This window comes from Onychostruthus taczanowskii, unplaced genomic scaffold, assembly GCF_017590055.1.
Source record: "Onychostruthus taczanowskii isolate IOZ18803 unplaced genomic scaffold, ASM1759005v1 scaffold7, whole genome shotgun sequence".
Classification (NCBI taxonomy): Eukaryota; Metazoa; Chordata; class Aves; order Passeriformes; family Passeridae; genus Onychostruthus; species Onychostruthus taczanowskii.
Genome location: NW_024504786.1, coordinates 2409917 through 2429695, shown reverse-complemented (window position 1 = coordinate 2429695; position 19779 = coordinate 2409917). Strand labels below are relative to the sequence as shown.

Below are 19779 nucleotides of genomic sequence, written 5' to 3'. Positions count from 1 at the left end.
CTGGAGCGAGAGAGAGGCAGCAGCGTTGGGGTTTTGGTGCTGCAGGATAAACTCTCAGGTCCACAGGGAAATCTAAATGGTGTATTTTTCTGTTTACCTTCAGGTGACAATGTCCAAATGCTGCAACACATCACTGAGCGTCTGTTACAAAAACTCCTGTCACCAAGAATAAAAATGGATGGATGAATAATGGTCAGGCTGGACCCTCTGCCTCCTGCCAGCAGGATTGAGCAGAGATTTAAAAACAGCTTGTAAGCAATATGCAGCCAATGTAGACCTATATAATCAGACCTAGAATCATCAGCATTACACAGACATCAACTTACCTCTGAATAGAGACAAGGGACTTGCTGGTGTTTCTCAAAGGACCAGATTCATTGACTGAAGTCATTGAAAGCATTACTTGTTTCACAATCTGTTTTTCCAACTAAAGTCACTGACAGCACTGAATAGTTATTTTTTCCTTCTTAAAAGTTTACATTCTGATTTAATTGAAGAAATATGATTAAGTCTACTCTTCTCCATATAAAAAAAAAAAGAATGTCTCAAAATAGGATAACCTGTAAAATATTCTGGATGTTTTCTTCAAGGAAGACACTACTTTATGAAAAAGATTTTTGTTTTGATCAAATTAATAACAAAAAGCACAACAGCAAATACATCTCAACAGATGAAGGAACAGGATTTCCCTTTTTTATTTTAATTCACTTCCACCTCTTTCTACATCTTCCTGCAAGATCAACATTTCAGTATTTCCATCAACTGCAAAGCAAGGACAATTCAAACATGTGCAAACAGAGATTAACATGCTGGGTACAGTGGGTCACCCATCCTGAAAGGCAGAGCTTTACCTACATTGTCCATATTTGTCTCCAGGGTATGAAAAGTGTGGCTTCAAGGGGAAGGAGGAAGGGAAGGAGGGATGCTCAGCTTTAGATGCCAGTTTCCTGATGAGAAGTCACCTTTCATGATAAAGTCATCTGCAAAAGCTGTGCAGGCAAGAAACCTTGTATTTGTCTCCTATGTAATACACTCCACATCAGCAATCATTTCTATCCAAATGGATATATCCAAATCGAATGTTGTGGCAGCAAAACTGCCCTCTGATGAGGCACCCATATCATTTAAAAAAGACAAGAGTAAAGCATTGGTGCTTTGTAAAGCATTTGGTGCTACCATGATTCTTTCAGCGCTTCCTCCAGAAAGAAGACTCCCCTGAAAATTATTTTAAGACTTTTTTTAAACTGAACTTGGTGCAACCCTTTCAGGTTACTTTGAAGAAAAACGTTGAATCAATCCACATTCTAAAATGCCTCAGAAAGAAGCAAAATCCCAGCAGTAAATCCACCTAATTAAGTGAGGGTGTATCTAGCCCATAGCTATTATAGCTTCTCAGCTTAATATTTTTAAACACCCTGTATGTGGAGCAGGCAGTAAGCTCTTCTCATTATTTCTCAAATGAAGCTGAGTAGATCTAACCCAAATTATGGCAAGATAAACCAGACAACTTAAGCGATGAAAATTGTACTTTTCCCTCTGCTTTAGGGACACTTCTGGCTCATCTGTCCTCTGATCAAGGTGAGCCTGATAAAGCTGAAAATTACACTGTGTGACTGGATTGTATGAGATTATCTTTCCCCTGAGAAGTGATTTATTTTAGTAACTCTTAATGAATAAGAAACTTTCTGCTCCAACACGCAGCTCTTCTTGTGTGGGCATGGTTCCTTATTGCTTTGAGTGAGAGATCACATAAAAGAAATGGAGAATCTGAGTGCCTACATCTTCTTCATGGTTCAAAGACATTTTTGAGTTATAAGATAGACCTTCAGGGACCACCAGTTCCACAAAAAGTGAAAATTAATATCATCAGTTCGTGGGTTTAACTGCAAAAGTCACTGGCATATCTTCTACTTTTTGAGTGTGAGGTAAGTCCAGTTTTGGTTTTGAGGGATCTTGCTTTGTAGAATTTGGGGGTCCTCGACCCTTAGATGATTCCAGGAGATGTTGCATGTTAAGTCTGAAAATAAGGCGAGGATCTGGTCCAGAAAGAGATGGGCAATTGCAGCTCTCTCTTATTTTAAGAGCCTGTGAACACATAGGAAAACAAATCAAATAGGAAAAACAAGAAAGGTTTCAGTCAGTGACTTTGGCTTTCCAGTCAGGTCTGCATTTGCAGATTGGTTAGTGTAATAAAGAGCCTGAATTGTTACTGAACAACTTCTCAACAGAAACCAAGAATTCCTGTGACAAAATGGAGCAATATGGTAAAACAATGTTAAAAATGAAGAGTGAAATTATTTTCTCACACCGTGATCTTCAAGGATGGGTACTCTAAAAGGTACAACATAATTAAACAGGAAGTTCTCCAATGCTTTCTGTGATACTTGTCCATATCAGTACCTTTTAATTTACATTCACATATAAACTAAACTTTTTGTAGCCCTTTCAGGCTACTTTGAAGAAAAATGTTGAATCAATCCATATTCTAAAATGCCTCAGAGAGAAAAAAATCCCAGCAGGAAATCCACTTAATTAAATGGGGGTATATCCAGCCCATAGCCCACAGCCACAGCCCACATACTGCACTCAGCTTCATATTTTTATATTTATATTTACATTCAAATGCAAATGAAAATGACTGCATCAAGGAAAAAAGGGCTCTGAATAATTTACTTCCTCAGATATGTTCTATTATTGAAGTAACTATACATAGATGTCTGACTCAAAAACGAGGGAAAATCTCCAGTAACATAATGGACTTTTAACTGTTTGGCACAGAGATCCAGATGGTTCATCAGTATAAACTCCTGTTACACAAGTGATCTCATCTCCAAGAAGCATTTGGAGTATTCCAAGTTTCCAATTATTACAAGAAAATAACGTCACAAGAAAATAATGTCTATAGAATGTAACAATTTCTCTGGATAAAAAGATCAGCAGTAAGTGACCAAACTTGAAGTTAGTCCTGCTCACTGAGTAAGTGCCATTGCTTGCGTTTTACAAGTAAGAAAGTAAGGGCACAAAGGAGCCAGAGAATCTCCCAGAGAACCAAAATTCATTAGCACAAGCACATTCCCCCCAGATCATCCTGTCTGGTTGGCAATCTGAGAAAGGAATGGCAGTGGATGAATGTCACATCTCAAAGGCTCTGTGGACAAATTGATATCAACCTGTTCAAAGTCAGCTGTTTTAAAGGATGCTTAAGTTGTGTTCATTGTCACAAAACTGAACGTACCTTAATGAGACCATCCCAAACTGGCAGCTCCTGTGTTTGGCACACAACTGACGAAGTGCTTTGTAAGCAGCTGTACACAAAACTGCTGGGATCTATGGATCCTCCTAGAACTCATTTAAACTAATTAAGAAAAGTAGATCCTATGTATTATATAGCAAAATATTACATGTAGAACTTTAGAGGGTTCTACATCACTACTGAGAACTACTTTTTCAAGATCTGCAAAATGAAACACCAAGACCACAACAAGTCTGATGGTTACCATTAATCAATGGTCACTGTGGGATGGTCACATTTGTTCAATATTGTCCTGGCCTCAGTTAACAACATAAACCATGGGCAGATTTACATCCAGCTCTGTTTTTAACCCTTTCATAGGGAAACCAGTTGAAATGTGCATTTTATTCCACTTCATGTCACAATCATGGATTCCTGAAAAGCAATGGCCAGAGGTGTCCTGAGTGGTAGCCAGGTGCCTCCTGGCCAGTATTTGGGAATGTCAGCAGAAAACACATGCTGATTAATTTGTTCTAGATGGATTCATGAGGAGGAATTAAAAACACAGTTTTCATACCAGTCCTAGCATTGCATTGTGGACAGAAATTTTTAATCTTCTTTATATCCACTAGCTTTGTCTGAAATATCAAATCAAATATTCCAGTACAGCTCTGCATAAGCATTTACCCACCATTTTGAAACACTTTGATATTCTTCCACAGGAGGCACTGGAAACATCTTACTACAGCAGATTTTAAAATAGAAGAGCAGAGCTTCTTAACTCATTTTTTATAAGGAGGTTCCAAAACATATTTCTCCTCTAACTTTACTACAGTGAACTGATAGAGTTTGCTGTAAATGGCTAGAAACAAAGAGAATTTAAAATTAACAAATGGTTTTGGAAAAAGACACATTCCAAAAATGTAGCAAGAGTTTCTCCAGTTGTTTCTTGCTGAAATGTAAAATTCAAATGACTGGATATACAAGTGTGGATTAGGCATGCAAATATTGTTCCTGTCTAAGTTTTTAAAAATATGGCTAAAGCTTTCACAGCTTGTTTTTCTACAGCATGATCATCCACGTAGTCACCAAATATAACTGTACTGCTGAACACTCTTCTGCTTCAGTGACCAATCCATTCTAAACTGACATTTATGATAAACCAAGAGTTTTCTCTTGTTCTCTGCTAGAACATAAGCTGCTGCAAGACTGCATTAATGTCAAGCAGTGTTATTCAAGGCAAATGGGAATATAAAGATTTAGGCTGTATGCTGCAAAAGGCAACATAATCCTCTTTTAAACTAATTTAGCAATTTCGTATCTCTGGGTTTTCCTGGCTAAACAGTGCCTGACCTATTTCCATGGTTTCACTCACCTGAAGTGAAAACAGCAAAGATAAAAACCAGTACTTCAGGTGAACATTTTTACCCTGTGGATGTCTGAGTTCTTGCTAGACATAAAGCCGTGCAAGGGAGTAGAAGGCAGCTATTCAACATCATCCCCTCACATGCCACTGAAAAACTCCAGATAAGCAAAGAAAAGCCAAGTTAACTTGTCACCTCCTTGCTCAGGACAGTTGGAACCACACATTCCAGTGAGGGCAGCCACCTGCCTGCTTAATGGTTGAGGAGATGCCAAATAAAACATCCAAACTCTTGCCTGTCAGTTACAAAGGTGAAGCAGTTTTTCTTATTAATGCAATCACAGTCACCTCCTGCAATGTTTGGCAGCAGGAAAGGCAGAAGAATTAGGCAGGTCCCTCTCATCCTATCACCTTCATGTAAAGCTACCAGCAGAGACAAAGAGAGAAATAAGTAATTTTTAGCTCCCAATATTAATCCTTCACACTGTCACAGACACCAGACTACCTGCTGGTCTCAAGCCCTTACAGTCTTAATGAAATAGCAGTAAAAAGATGATTAAAGGAATTGATAGACTTTACTGGATAGAGAAGAAAAGCAGCTTATATATAATGCTAATACTTCCAACCTTCCACTGATGTTGGCAGAGGAAAGAAAAATTGTGACAAAATATTTAATAACTTTTTAGGGAAAATAGAAATGCAGGTCAGTGGTTTTTATTCTTGTTTCTATGTTGATAGGGTTTAATTGACATAGTCTAGTACTAGAATTATCTGAAATAATGTTCACATCATAAGCAAAGGGCAAATATACCAACCCACCTTTGAAAAGGAAGGAAAATAAATGTACCTTCCATATCAAAAGGCAGCAGAGGAAAAAGTATTAACTACACAAAAATTAATAAAAATTATAAACAGCCAATGTGGATTTGAAAAAAAAAAAAAAACAGGTGTTGCCAAAGTAAATGAATTAACTTTTTTTGACAAGTTAACTGACCTAGCAAACAAGACAAGCAGTGCAATTGATATCTCTCAACTTATTATTAGTGTCTAAATGACCTTGTGGCATTTCCACAAGACAGTGGAAACAGGACTTACAGTGAATCAGAAATGGAATCTGAGCCAAAAAATGATGCTAAAAAAGCAAATGTCACATCAAGATGAATTTTTGTATCACAGGCAAGGCTCAGTAGATAACCTTCTGCTTTATTCAGTTTAGCTGAGGCTTCCACTGAGGTACAGTGCTGCATTTGAACAGCACACGTGGAAACAGACACTGCCCCAAGTCAGAGAACATGAAAATAAAACATTGAGATCAACTAGAAGATTCTGTAGCTTCTCTCTGGCACTACATTCCCACAGTCTCTCTGTCTCCAGAACAATGACCATCCTCTCATCCTTATAAAAAGTTATTATCTGATTTCTTTTTCTGAAAGTAAAACACATCTCTGCAGCCTTCATGCAGGAATTCTAAGAGATTTCAATTTCCTATTTAACACTATACTCTGTTTTCCTCGTTTACTATCCTAACACCTCCCTGTATGAGAGGAAAATACTTTCAAAATACAGCAAATCTTTTTTATTTGTTTTATTTCATTTCCAGGACAGCACCACTTTTTAACTGCTTATAGCTCTCTTGTTTACTGATTCCTCAGTGTGGCTGTAGCTTCCAGCTTGCTCAGAAAACCAGATGTAACATCTTTAACATCTTTAACACTCATTTGATTTGCTCTCAGTCTTTTAATGACTTGAAAGGGATCCCTGTGATAGTTCCCCTTTAATTTACACTTCCTGAGACTGTTCAGTCACCTCATTCAGATGTGACATTTCATTACCTGACGAAAAATTCTCACTTGATATGATTGCATCTTGTTGTGAACCTGCTTAAAAGTCTGTAGATTAGAGAAGTCCAAAATCTTGTCCCAGCAATAGCAGCTGGTCTAATAAGAGATATAGTGCCCTGAAAACCATTTCAGCTCCAAAACCAGCAGCACATGAAACCCAGTAATACTCATGATGGATCTGGCACTGAGCCTTAAGAAGTACCAGTTTCTTCTCAGAGAGATACCAGAGATAAAAAAACCTTTTTTAATCATCTGGCTTCTCTGCTGGGCTCTGAACATCTAATGGCAATTAATATGGTAAACATCCTGTTCTAAAAATCTCGAAGTATGTCAACAACAAAACAAAAAGGGGCTGATATTGAGCAGCAATAAAAGGCTGGGATTCCTTTTCCATGCCTGAAATCCAGCCTGAAGGCAGCAGCTCCCACAAGAAGGGGAGTCAATGCTTCAGACAAGAAGCCTCATCTACACATTTTGTTTCATCTTTATTCCAGTTTTGTAGTGGTAACCTCACTTATCTTGTGAACTTGCTAAAAACAGGAAACCTTCAGCCCCTGTTTTCTCTTCCTACTCTAAAGAATGTTAAGGGAAGAGGCAAACAAAAATATCTCCCCTCAATTATCTTTTGGAAGATCTTCCCAGCCTTCCCTGCTCTTGGAAGTGAGAATAGCAGTAAAAGATGAGGGCTGCTCCACCTGTTAAACTACAAGAGATGAGACAGAAATAACAGTTCTACACAGTTGCTCAGTTATTTAACCTATATGCTCAGGCCTGGGGTAGAACATAAGAAGTAATTTATTTCATTACTTCTTTATAAGCCAGTCAACAACTCTATGAAAATAAACGATCATGTTCAATCTAGCTAAAACTGAGGCTCCTCAACAAAAATAATTTTCTATTCAGCTGCTCAAATGTGTTAGAAAATCCATCAAAAACATTCTCCCAGCCTGCTTTTGCAAAGTACAGACTTTGTGTATATTAATTTGAAATATCCAGTCTAGCCACTCTCCAGCCTCCTATCCCTAATGCTGACTTTGATTTATGCCATCATTTAGAATATTTACTGTATTCATTCTCATCAAAGGATTCATGAAACTCTTTCTTTTCTCCTTTGAAGTCAGCAAACACCTCAACATTTTAGTGCTCCCTCTGCCAATAAATCTTCAAGTGTCTTTACAGTTTGGTACTGAAAATGACTTAAAGTGACAGAGTTTAATAAAAAAAGAAAAGAGAAGACTAGTTTGTTATAAAAAAGAGTATTTCCAAACACAGTTTAGTTTGCTAAAAAACAGTGTCGCAGTGGGGTGCTTTAACACTGTATTTTATTTTTTTATTTGCTACAAAAGCAAGAGAAGTCAAGACAATTTAGGGATCCAACTTAAAAACTGCCTTTCCAAAATGGGAAAAAAATAGAAAGAGGGGATGAGACCTCTGGCACTGTTACATCTCTATCAAAAGGCCATTCAAAAGAAAAAATTTTACACCTTGATCAGAAATCAGAAAAAAAGCCACAAACCACTTGGAATATAATTACACTTGGAATATAATATCATTTTATCTGTGCTTATCTTACTTTTTCCTCATTTAATAAAACCTTTGAGGATGAAAGCTTTGCAATGGAGAATTTCTGTAAGGATAAAGAGAAAGGTAAGCATGGTGCTATCAGAGTAAATTGTGAATCAATACCAAAGCAGCTAATTAATCAATTAATATCAAACTACAACTGGCAAGATCCCTAGGAGGAAAAGACACCTCCTGAGCCCTGCTCACCTCTGGGATGAGGCGGTCCAAGTGCTCAGCCCTGTTCTCATGGGAAGGGTGTGTGGAGAGCCACTCTGGCAGCTTGGGCTGCCCCTGGATGGTTTCTGCCAATTCCATCTGCTGCCAAAAGACGCTGCTGGCTCTGACATCCACACAAGCCTGAGAACGGAAGGGAAATGGAAACACCACTGGATGTTTAAAGTAAAAATACACAGTCTAATTGATATTGAATTACAAAACACATCTTAAAATTTAAGTACTGTTTGGATGGCCCTTATACCTAACAGGAAAAAGCTGTCCCAAAATATCTAAAAGTAGTAAAAAACACATGCAGACACTGGATCTAGTCCTTTTAACACCTGTGCCTTAAAAAACTTACACCTGAATTAAGAAAATTGAGGAGGAAGGAAAGGTTTACAATTTCTGGCATACACTGTTCTTTAAAAAAAAGCTCAGCTGCAAATTCAAGTTATATTTACTAGAACAAATTAATCATCTCCACTGATTTAGGCAAAGTTACAGGAAGAAGTTGAGAGTCAAAATACAAGATGATAATAAATCATGCTTAAATATACCTAAAAAGAAACTGGAAATGGTTTCTGTAATTGATTACATGGCCTTTCATGGGTGATCTGTGGAATCCATGACACAATAAAACAGGAATTCTGTAGAATTCCTGACCCTCTTCAAGAAGTATATATTTAACCATAGAAAGTCATAGAACAGTAACTTTTAGAATTGCTTTTGTGTATCACCACAGACTTCTCTATTCTTACATTTAAGTAGAGAAGAAAAATAAACAAGATTTCTTACACTGACCTTTATTTGCTAAGAAAAAAAAGGGACAAGTAGTGAGAAGATAAGAAAATTGCTTCTTCCCATTCCCTCACCCAGGAACAGATGTGGTGTTTTATCCTATGAATTTATTTATTTAAATTATTATTATAAAAAGATCATCTACACATCCAGAGAAATGCTCATATGTCACTTCTCTAATTTCTTTCTGGTATGGCCCTACTTTTCCAGTATTAGAAAGGAGTGAGCACAAACACAGCAATTACATTTTTTTAATGGATTGTATTATTCCCTTATACAACTTCAAATTACAAATGCAGTGTTAATCCCAGAATCAAAGTTAATTTTAAAAACCCTTCCTTAAAGAAACATTAATAATTATTAAAAGGAAATTTTGCTAATGAAATATTAACACTAGATGGTGCTGCTCTCACTAGTATCTCACACATAAGTCTATTGCACTCAGCCACAAATCAAAGAGTTGGTTCAATTTCCTTAATATAGAATTAAATTCCATAGGGGAAAAAAAAGTAATTGAAAAAATAAACTATGAAAAAATGCTGAGTAGTTTCTGACCAAATTATTGTCTTACTGCAGCAAAGCTGTGTTGTTGTTATGGCTGTATTTCACTTAAATCTTTAAATCTCTACACATAATTAAATCCTACTTATACAAGATCCCTATTTAGAGTTCTCCTCTTTACAAATACATGGAGTTTTCCTCCAATAGCAAAAAACTACACGGAAAGGAGACTGTGCAGGTAATGCACAACTTTACCAACTTCAATGTTATTACATACAATTAGCCACAATGACTTTGTCTTTCCCTAAAAACTCTTTTATTTCCCACCACTTCATAAAACATATCTTCAAAAACTTACAGTTTACCTTCATATGAAGAAGGAAACTCCCTCTGATTGTAACAGAAATTGAAAAATGTCTGGTACTTATTTTTTTGCTAATTTTATTTTTATTGCTAATTAAACCCATCAGTTGTAGTTACCTTTGCTGCAAACTGAAGTCCCACTTTATCAGCTTCAGCCTCCAGGGTTCTGCTGTAGGGTCTATCAAACATGAACTGCAAAGAAACACATCAAAGTTTTGTTCCTGGGTCTGGAATGTGTACAAATATAGAGCCTTGTAGCTGTCTTTCAACCTTCTCATAAGAAGTGGGGTTTATCTATCATGCTCACATTGCATGTGATCAGTATTAATTTTCTCAATGTAATCTCTAATTCCATTATGTGTAACTCATTGATCCTGTATTCAGTTGAAATTAATTCACATTAGTTATATTTTCATGGGCACTATCAGCAATCTCATTTTGCAGCAAGTGAAAGCTAAATACCAACTTTTCACCAGAATTTTTTCACTTCACTCTTTTATTGACCTCAAGATTTTTCTTGCAGCAACTGTATGTAAAAAATTCCAATGGTTCCCTAAACTTTAAGCATGGGATCATCTATTTCACATGGCAAACTGCCCACAATAAAGAATGTAGCCATAAATATTTGCATGCAGAAGTCACTCCTTTGCCATGACTATCCCCCACACAAGCTGCAAATTGCCCTTGAGAAATCAAACTAGAGGACATAAAGCTGACCAAACTCCTCTCCCATTTTTCTAGAGCATTAACACACCCTAGGAGGCAGTGGTGGTATTTTCAAATGTAATTCATGTAGATTTGGGCAGCCTTACCCTAGTCTGACATGTTATAGTAAATGCAAATCAGGACTTGTTTAAACAGCCTGCTCCTGCAGAGATAAGGAACCTGTCACAACATCCTGGTTTAGTCATCCATTAGGAAATGTGAACTGAACAATGGCAAATGTGCAAGGTTAGAGAAGAGAGAAAGGTTTAGCAGCTCAAAAAGGTTTTATCAGCTCTTTATCTGGCTAGAGAAATTTGTCCTCTTTAGAAGTTTCAGGGGGAAAAACACCAAAACCAAAACTATTAACCACAAACCAGTTTGAAATGAAGAGCACAGAAGTGGTCCAGTCCCTTGAGTGCATAAAGGTAACTGTAACTTTTTGCTCCTTTCCCAAGTAGTACTGATAGTTTTTCTTTCCTAAGTCAAAAATAGAAGCCAACCAAAGCTGACTTTAAAAGTGAAACATACTGGTTTAGAAGTAAGCAGAGATGAAGTCACTTTCTAAATTCTTATTTTCCATACAGATCTTAAACACTGCAATTATAAACATATTTTTAAAATCCTCTGATGATAAAGTAATTCCTTGAAGTAGAATACATGTTTTTATTGCCTTGAAAAGTGCTCCAGGTCTGTTGGTGTACATATATTCACTAAACAGAAAAGAAGCCTGTGGCTAGTCTGTCATATGTTCCTGAAGCACCATTTCTTAGTTAGCCAGATAAAATATTTGATTAATTATTAAACATTTTTTAGACACAGAAATGAAATTTGTAAGCTACAAAAGAGTCCTGGGGTATCTAACATACAGTGGTATTCATCAGCTACTGAAAAATGGAATTGTTTAAAAAATCTTTTGTGAACGTGCTAGAGTGAAAAATTAGAACGTCAAACTCTGATCTAAAATCCTTGTCAGAAACTGGACATAAAAAAGAAGACAAATTTGATTTTTCAAATCAATTATCAGAGCTGCCTGTGTGTGTTGAAGAAAAGGGAGTCCCAGGGATGTTGACTGCCCAAAATCACCAGTTTTCACATCAAATACAAGTCTTATGGTGTGACACGGACAAGAAAGGAATATGAAGCACTGCATCTGTACATACTGGTGTGTGGGGCATGAGTAAAACCCAGAGTCATCCTTGGTGTTATTCCAAGAATAATTCCTAGGCTTTAGTTCCCATATAAAATAACTGCTGCTCTATAACAAAGCCAATATGCCTCAGTCCAGAAATACGTGTTTAAGGAACAACCCCAAATAAATGTAATAAGAAAAGTTAACAATTTATTAAGGAAAGAAAATCCATTGTCTTAGGGGGAAAGGCAGAACTGGAGCTCACATGCCCAAAGGCCTACACAGAATCACTAGGAAACACTTAGAGTCAACAATAAAAAATACACAAGTCACCAGGTCAAAAAGTCAAGCCTCTAAGGACATAAGAGAAAAACAAATATTGAAACAGAAGCAAGTACCACAGCATGGCTCAAATAACCCTTTCACAGAATGGGATGCTAAAGCTTTAAAAAGCAAAATACAGTTATGGAAGAAGAGAAAGAGAAACATCCTGAGAAAATGTGGAGGATTCACTTTCACGTAAGCACAACAGGCAAATACTGAATGAGGGAAACAGACTAAAAAAAAAACAAGTTCCTATTCAGCTTCTTTTGTCTATGGCATGAAAGCTTTGCAAGTATTTACCACTTCAACATTACTGAAGTTTGATCAGCCTTTTAAACCAGGACAGTATCCCAGGGATGATGTTTCCTTTGCACAGGACTCACAGCTTAAGCCCAGATTCCCTTTCCAACCTAAAGCACAACTCCAACCCATGATGCCAAAATACCCATTCTCTGTGGAGAGGAGAAGAGATGCTGACAGGGAGTTGAATTTTGCTGTCTAAATTATGAGCAGCCTCAGGATTCATTCACACTTTGTTTTTGCCAAATTCAGCTCTTCAAAATGCTGGCTAGAATTCATCATTGTATTGGTTTCTTAGCTACTTGTGCAAATATCCAAGCTCTTAAGAGATAATTTATGTTCAGAATCCACACATCCACCCATTAGCATAAGAACTACCAAAACAGATTGGTTATGTTTAATTTCATGTTTTTGAGGAACTGGGGGAAATCTCAGGAAAAGCATCAAGTCAAAGAAACCAAAGAGATCTTTCACTTCAATTCAGATTCCAGTTTTATGATCTAAGAAAATTTCTATTTTAAAAAAACCCACACTTTTTAAAAAATATACGGATCAGTAAATGTCCAGAGAGTAAATTAATCTGCTGAAGAAAACTGGCATCAGAAAGCCTCTGAATTTTACTTTGCTGAAATATTTGCTGGCTGAAAGGTTGTTTTGGTAACTTGTAGTACAGCATGGTTGATATAAAGGGTGTTTAGATTCTCAATTTTTTATCTTGGAAACCATTCTTACCACTAACAATGTATTTAAAGAATTCCATGTATTTTATTTAATTCAGGAATAATTTAACAACTACTTAAAATAAAAACCTTACATTTTACCATATACAACTTCAAAGGGCAAGTTAAGGGCAAGTCTTTCTAAAAGACAATCATCTGTCTTAATTGGCAAGCAGATTCCTGCAGCCTGTGCAACTAAATCCAGTCATTTAGGGAAACGTAAAATTCTTCAACATGGCAAATGAAAATCAGCATCAACTAAAGCAGAATCAGATCTATAAAAAACATATCTCATTCCATAACAGACTCAAACACTAATTTCTGTTATATTTCTCCTCTTGCCTTTCTCCCCAAACTTACTGTTTAATTTAGCAAAAGATTAAAATTATCATTCCGAGGAAATCAGGAAGGACAATAGAAAATGTCAGTCTTACCTCCTGCAACTTGCTCTGAATCCACTGGCCAACAACTGCCAAACTATCACGAGGGCAGATGGCCCAAATCATAGTGAGAAAGATGAGTGAGAGAAAATCCAAGAAGTGAACCAGGCTGGCTTTCTCTGCCTGCAAACAGAAATTGTCCCATTTTCATTCCTGTCACCGTCTGACATTTCTTTAAAACATTAACAGAATTTGGAAACACTTTAAAAGTCACTGATTTATTTTTTTCCTGTGGAGCCACAGGAAGAGGGCAAGCACAACATTCCCTGCTTGTACCAAAAAAAACCAAACAACAAAAAATCCAGTTGGATACAAGGTATTTTCAGGTCAGAATTCATATAGGCTGCATAAACATAGCTGGAACAAATACATTGTGCCTATCAGACTCTCTGAGAGACTCAAAGCTTGAGGTAGGATGGAGGCAAAAAGCAGAAAAAGTTCTTCACTAAAAAGGCCATGAAACATCTCAGTGTGAATGAAAACCCTATAAAAATACCTCAAAGACTGTTCTTTACATTAATTTGAGAAGAGATAACACATGACTGAGACAGGATCACTAATGGGATAAGGGGACAGTACACATAACGTAGTTCTCTTTTATTTTCTGCTGCTTTCTTTTAAGCTCAGAATCCAAGAGATTATTTTGTTTTCCAGAGCTCTATTTGACATTGCAACAAATTGATCAGAGCATTTATAAATGCAATATTTCTCTCTGTGCCAGCTGGGTGACACAGATTCCATACAAAGAAGATAAGTTCTTTTTTATCATCAGAAATATTTTTAGAAGTTTAAAGTGTTGGTTGGCTGAACCCAGCCCAAGAAACCACGATGTGAACTGTTGCTCAACCAAAATCATACAAGAACCAAGCTCTGGGTATTCTAGAATTTGACATTCCAAAACAGTGTGCTCCAATAATAACAGTATCAAGTATTTTAAGATACATTTTAAAGTTGTATACACTTCTGCAGCATTAACAATTATAGGAGTAACAGAGTTGCTGAGCACCTTCAGTTTTTTATGCCTGTGCCGTAGGAGGGGGATCTGCAGACCAAGTTCTAAATGACTCTTGACAATGAGCTGTAATCTACCTGTACAGCTGTGAATAAAGCCCTGGCAGCCTCTGTGTTAACAGGGATCACCACAGGTCTTCTGACAGTTATTAAGTGCTACACAAATAATAAGGATCTACTGTAGCAGGCTCAATTTTGCATTAGTTAGATAAGAGTCACACTGAAAACTTGGTTGGTAATGATGGGGAAAATCATAACTAGAGTAATTAGAATTCATAATTTAAGAATATTAGACAGCTTTCTTTAAAGACTTACTGCATGTTCCAGCACAGCATGAGCTATTTCATGTCCTAAAATAAATGACAGCTGATGAATATCAGAAACTGCATCCAGTAACCCAGTAAAAACAAACACTTGACCATTCTGTAAACAAAGAGAATAAAAATTAAGTGGCAGACATATCAAGTGCTGTTTCAATATTATTATTTTTTGTGTGGTGTACAACTTACTGGAAGCACAAAAGCATTTACACCTGGTTCATCCACCACATGGATAACCCAATTCAGAGCTGAGACTTGGGGGATGTCCTTGTTGCTTTCAGACAAGTGCCCAACAACTCTCTCCACAACCTGGTAGCGTGCATCTGTCTCAGGTAACATCTGACTTCTGAACTGCTCCATCCACTGAAAAAAAAATTCATTGGTCCTAATTTTTAAGGTAGACAAATGTACACAAAACATGTAATTTGAAAATATCCTGTATTTGTTCTGTTCTTATCTCGTGTCTCTGACAGACGGGAATATGGATACATTTGGATATGGCTTATCAAGTTCCACATACAACAGGAAATCACAGGACTCAAAATTACAGGACAAGAATTTACAAAAATTACAATGGACAAGAAATAGTTAAGAAGGTTTGCTACATGCATGTTATATGCTTTGTAACTATTATGTGCTTCTCCTGGAAAGGGAATTCTAAAAAAGGATGGGGACAAGAGGAGGAGGTAACAGATGAAGGGACTCTGCAGGGTTCTGAGCATGAAGTTCAAAACTCATCAAGGACACTACAAGGTTTGTTTGCCCATTTCATTAACAGGACTATCTCATCACCAAAAAAGCAACAATTTTTTGAGTATTTTCAATTTCTTGTCTAAAATCTTACCATATCATATTCCATCTGTGACAGCTCCCTAAAATGCTCTTTGCCAAACACCAACAGTCGAGCGCGCCCGGTGATGGGTGTCTCCTCCAAGTGGGTAAAATAAAACATGATAAATACAACTCCCAAGCTGCCAACACCCAGCAGGATCTTCCATTTGTTTCTTCTTGCACTTTCTTTGAAGAGTTCCCGTTTATTAGGAGGAAGTGCCCTCCACCAATTTCTTATGCTCCTGGAAGATACAAACAGTGTTAACTTAGGACATATTTGAAAAGGAGTTTGTTACTGTATTCTCTATTACAGCCTCATCTCATGTAGGAGCTTATGGGTTAGGGTTATACTGTAATTGGCTTCCACTCCACTGCATTTCTTCCCTCCCACGGGAGAAGAAGGAATGCCCCTTAATGTCTTGGTTCATCTCCCTGTACCACATGTAAATGAAAAGAGCAAAAAATACATCTAACACCTCTGATAATGGAAAAAAAGCACCTCTTGTTGAGCAAACTGTCAGTCAAACAACACTACAAACACACCTGTCATGCCTCCCCACACTCACACTCACTCTTTGCATGATGGGTCTTGCAACTGAAAGGAAAGTAACACAGTATTTTACCTGCCAAGAATGATGGCAAATAATTTCTGAGCTGGCTTCACAATAATCCAGAAAAGAGGAACTGGTGCAGCCTGAAGTGATGGTGATGTGTGAAAAGACCTGTTGATCTGAATGTTCCAAGCAGCAAAGTGACACGGGGGTTGTCCTACAGAACCGATCAGGAGGGATGGGATCTTCTCCTCCAGTGAATGAGAAGACTGGGAGAAAAACCTTCCCAAACTATGGTTTGCATTCCTGTGCACTTCCTGTCCACTTGTATGTGGGACATCCAAAAGACATCTCAGTCCTTTACCACTCAAGTTTCTACAGGAGTCAGGGTTTCCAGGCAAAAAACAGTTTCTAGTATTTCCACTCAAATCCAACCTTTGGCATCTATTTCTGTCACCCTGACTTTGGCACCATCCTGTGTAAGACCTAGAGAGATTACTGCACTTCCCCTGCTTGCACAAAGACGCCAAATGAGACAAAATACAGTTCCTGCCTGACAGCTTTAGACCACAGATGATATTCATAACTTCTTTGTTTGGTTACCCTGAAAAAAAAAAAAAAAGAGCAGACTGGTATTAAGAAGCCCAGCCAAACACGAAACTCTGCATCATTATTTCATTTTCCCCTGAACGGATACTACGTATTAGTTTGTCAACATCTGCACTGCACAGGAAAAGGTCACAATCACAACTGTATCCGGTTACAGTTGTAAAACATCCATCTGCTTCAGACTGTGAAAGATATCTTGCATCACTAAGAATAAAACAAGGTGTGATTTTTTTTTTTTTCTTCCTTTCACTTTTATTACCACCAGATCAGAGTGACTGCAGGCGTCCCTTGTGGGTCATCACCTTTCCGCGCGGGGCTCCTGCCGCCCCCGGTGCCATTCCTATACATGAGGAAAACCAGGGTCTTCATTTTGTGTCACAGGATCTGTGAGCACAGTGCTCGTACTTTACTCCTAGCCTAGAAACAAAACGCCGCTAAACCAAGTCTGCGCCAGCCGGGAGCCTCTAGCTCACGGACATGGAATCTGCACTGCACAGGAAAAGGTCACAATCACAACTGTATCCGGTTACAGTTGTAAAACATCCATCTGCTTCCGATTGTGAAAGATATCACTATCTTGCATCACTGAGTATAAAACAAGGTGTGATTTTTTTTCTTCTTCTTGCATCACTAAGAATAAAACAAGGTGTGATTTTTTTTTTTTTCTTCCTTTCACTTTTATTACCACCAGATCAGAGTGACTTTAGGCGTCCCTTGTGGGTCATCACCTTTCCGCGCGGGGCTCCTGCCGCCCCCGGTGCCATTCCTATACATGAGGAAAACCAGGGTCTTGATTTTGTGTCACAGGATCTGTGAGCACAGTGCTCGTACTTTACTCCTAGCCTAGAAACAAAACGCCGCTAAACCAAGTCTGCGCCAGCCGGGAGCCTCTAGCTCACGGACATGGAAATGCCTTGGCACGGAACTGACCCAGGCCCTCCCGCCTGAAGGGCCCCGCCGCCGTCACTTTCACCCTCTGGCTCCGATCCCGGCCTCTGCTTCTCCCCCAGCCCCGCCACCCTCTGGTGCAACCGCGATTATCGTGACATGGGCTGATGCGAGGAGCCGAGAGCGGGGAACGAGGGAGACGAGTCATTCTGAGGTTTCCGCCCGGCTAATGGCGGGCGGGGAGGCGGGGGACAGCTCCGGCCGCCTCACAGCTGCGCGTCCCAGGGACCGGGAACGACTTCCTCCACCGGGCTCCCCTACTCACCACCGCGGGAGGCGGCGGCGGAGGGGCCGGACCGCGGAGCCGGTGTCGATACGGAATCGGGACGGAGAGCGGGAGGCGGGACGGGCGCCGCGCCGCTGCAGCGGCCGCCGGGGCCCAGCGTCCCTTCCCTCAGGCGGGGCCGCCGCCGTTCCCGCCGCCGCCGCTGTTCCCCTCAGGCGGCGCCCGCCATTTTGTGTCAGCGCGGAGAGCAGGGGCGCCCCTCTTCAGGCGCAGAGCCCGTTCTCCTGCGTGCCGTAGCTCTGGCTTTGCCCGCGGTGTTTTCGTGTCACCTGGTTGCAAAATGTGGAATATGTCAAGATTATTTTAAATCAGGGTGTTCTTTGATGTAGCATCTTTGTATGCTTTCAAGCCTAAATCAGCTTCCCCTAGTCAAGGGCATCCGGGAGCTGAGAAGGCTTAAGGAGGTAGCAAATCAAGGTGTTGATTTATATCTGTGTATACATTGCTAACTCGTCAGAGTAACGTGTATGTAAATTAGTAATCAATCATAATAAAAGGGCTGTGCTTGGAAAGTTACTAACTCTGAATTCCTGCCTATAAATAATGGCAGGAAAAGCCTGGTGGTCCTTGATTTGTGAACTCTGAGAACCGGAGTGCAGCTCTGAAATAAAAAGTATCTCAAGTGTGTAATTATTGCCTTGTTGCGCACCAGGTAACAATCCCATTTTGTGGGCAACAACCTCACGGCTGAGAGCAGCCCTGAGTCGGGACCTTCTCACTTCGGAGCCAGGTGGAGTCAGTCTTTCTCCCAAGCAACAAGTGTCAGGACAAGGCAAAATGTCCTCAAGTTGTGCCAGAGGAAGTTCAGGTTGGACATGAAGATCAATTCCTTCACGGAAAAAGTGACTAGACATTGGAATGGGCTGCCCAAGGAGGGGTTCAAGGAATGACTGGATGTGGGACTCAGTGCTCTGGGCTGGTTGAGAAGGTGGGGATCTGTCACAGGTTAAACTCGATTTCAGAGATCCTTTCCAACCTGATTGACTCTGTAATTCTGTTTTTGGGCACCTGAAATGAGAAGTGGCTCCTGCTGCCAAAGGGCTGGTGACAATCCCGGACAGGGAGCAGTCAGATCTCCATGGTAGGAGCAGAGGTGATGTTTTCCCCAAGAAAATAGCAAGCTACTAACTTAATGTGTGGCTCTTGCCCTACTCCTCTGGCTGACAAATACATCTTGAGCGATGTGATGCGAAAAACAAGTTATTTGCTGAGGGAGGGTGAGGCTGGGATGTGTGGTAATGACAGGGCAGCCCAGGCTGCACATAAGCCCTGATGCCTTGAATGTAAACAGAGGCCTTGTTGTTATGGAAGGTAAAGAAACACAAATCTTTGCCTTCCAGAGCCACATCCTCTGTGTATGAGCACAGCTGAGTATTGTTAGTGTTTGTTGAGGTACTCCTTATTCCACCTTTTTTTGGTTTTTATTACCAGAGCCCTCCTGTGACAGTTCCTAAGCACTGATGGTCATTGCCAATGGAAATACGTCGTGACCAGTTGTTGCAGTCCAGGCCAAGAAGGAAGGATCTTTATGTACTGATAATCTTATAATTTCCTCTGACACAGTTCCTTTAAGACCTGCCCAGGCACCATTATCATAAGAAGCACGAAGAGTAAAATCTGTCAGTCAGTAACACAGCATTAATTTTTGTGACTGTCTGCTCCAGTCACAAAACCAGCTGAGCTGTAGCAGCAGAAAAGCACTTTGTCTAACCCAAGGCTTGTGTGTGTC

The 19779-nt window shown here is 39.3% G+C and overlaps 1 protein-coding gene across 3 annotated transcripts; it reads right to left on the bottom strand.

Annotated features, from left to right (window-relative positions):
- Positions 1-657: 657 nt before the first annotated feature.
- Positions 658-18167, bottom strand: OMA1 (OMA1 zinc metallopeptidase). Of its 3 annotated transcripts, none has more exons than XM_041421677.1 (9): positions 18030-18167; positions 16280-16811; positions 15670-15898; positions 15015-15188; positions 14821-14928; positions 13489-13617; positions 9995-10069; positions 8207-8356; positions 658-2085 (listed from the first exon to the last, which is right to left on the bottom strand). In XM_041421677.1, exons 2-9 carry the CDS (start codon positions 16789-16791, stop codon positions 1867-1869), a joined length of 1596 nt encoding a protein of 531 aa, XP_041277611.1. In that variant the 5' UTR covers positions 16792-16811; positions 18030-18167; the 3' UTR covers positions 658-1866. The 3 variants fall into 3 exon arrangements, with proteins under 3 accessions (XP_041277611.1, XP_041277613.1, XP_041277612.1); XM_041421679.1 differs by lacking the exon at positions 18030-18167 and adding an exon at positions 17119-17241; XM_041421678.1 differs by lacking the exon at positions 18030-18167 and adding an exon at positions 17076-17222.
- Between the last annotated feature and the right edge of the window lie 1612 nt (positions 18168-19779).

Bases quoted from the DNA above. Each gene is read 5' to 3' on its own strand.
- OMA1 (XM_041421677.1), bottom strand. From the start codon at position 16,791: ATGAATATCATCTGTGGTCTAAAGCTGTCAGGCAGGAACTGTATTTTG. The intron at 13,618-14,820 runs GTAAGTCTTTAA...TTCTGTTTGCAG, and splicing joins ATGCTGTGCTGGAACATGCA to GCAGAGAAAGCCAGCCTGGT. The intron at 8,357-9,994 runs GTAACTACAACT...TTCCGTTCTCAG, and splicing joins GACTTCAGTTTGCAGCAAAG to GCTTGTGTGGATGTCAGAGC.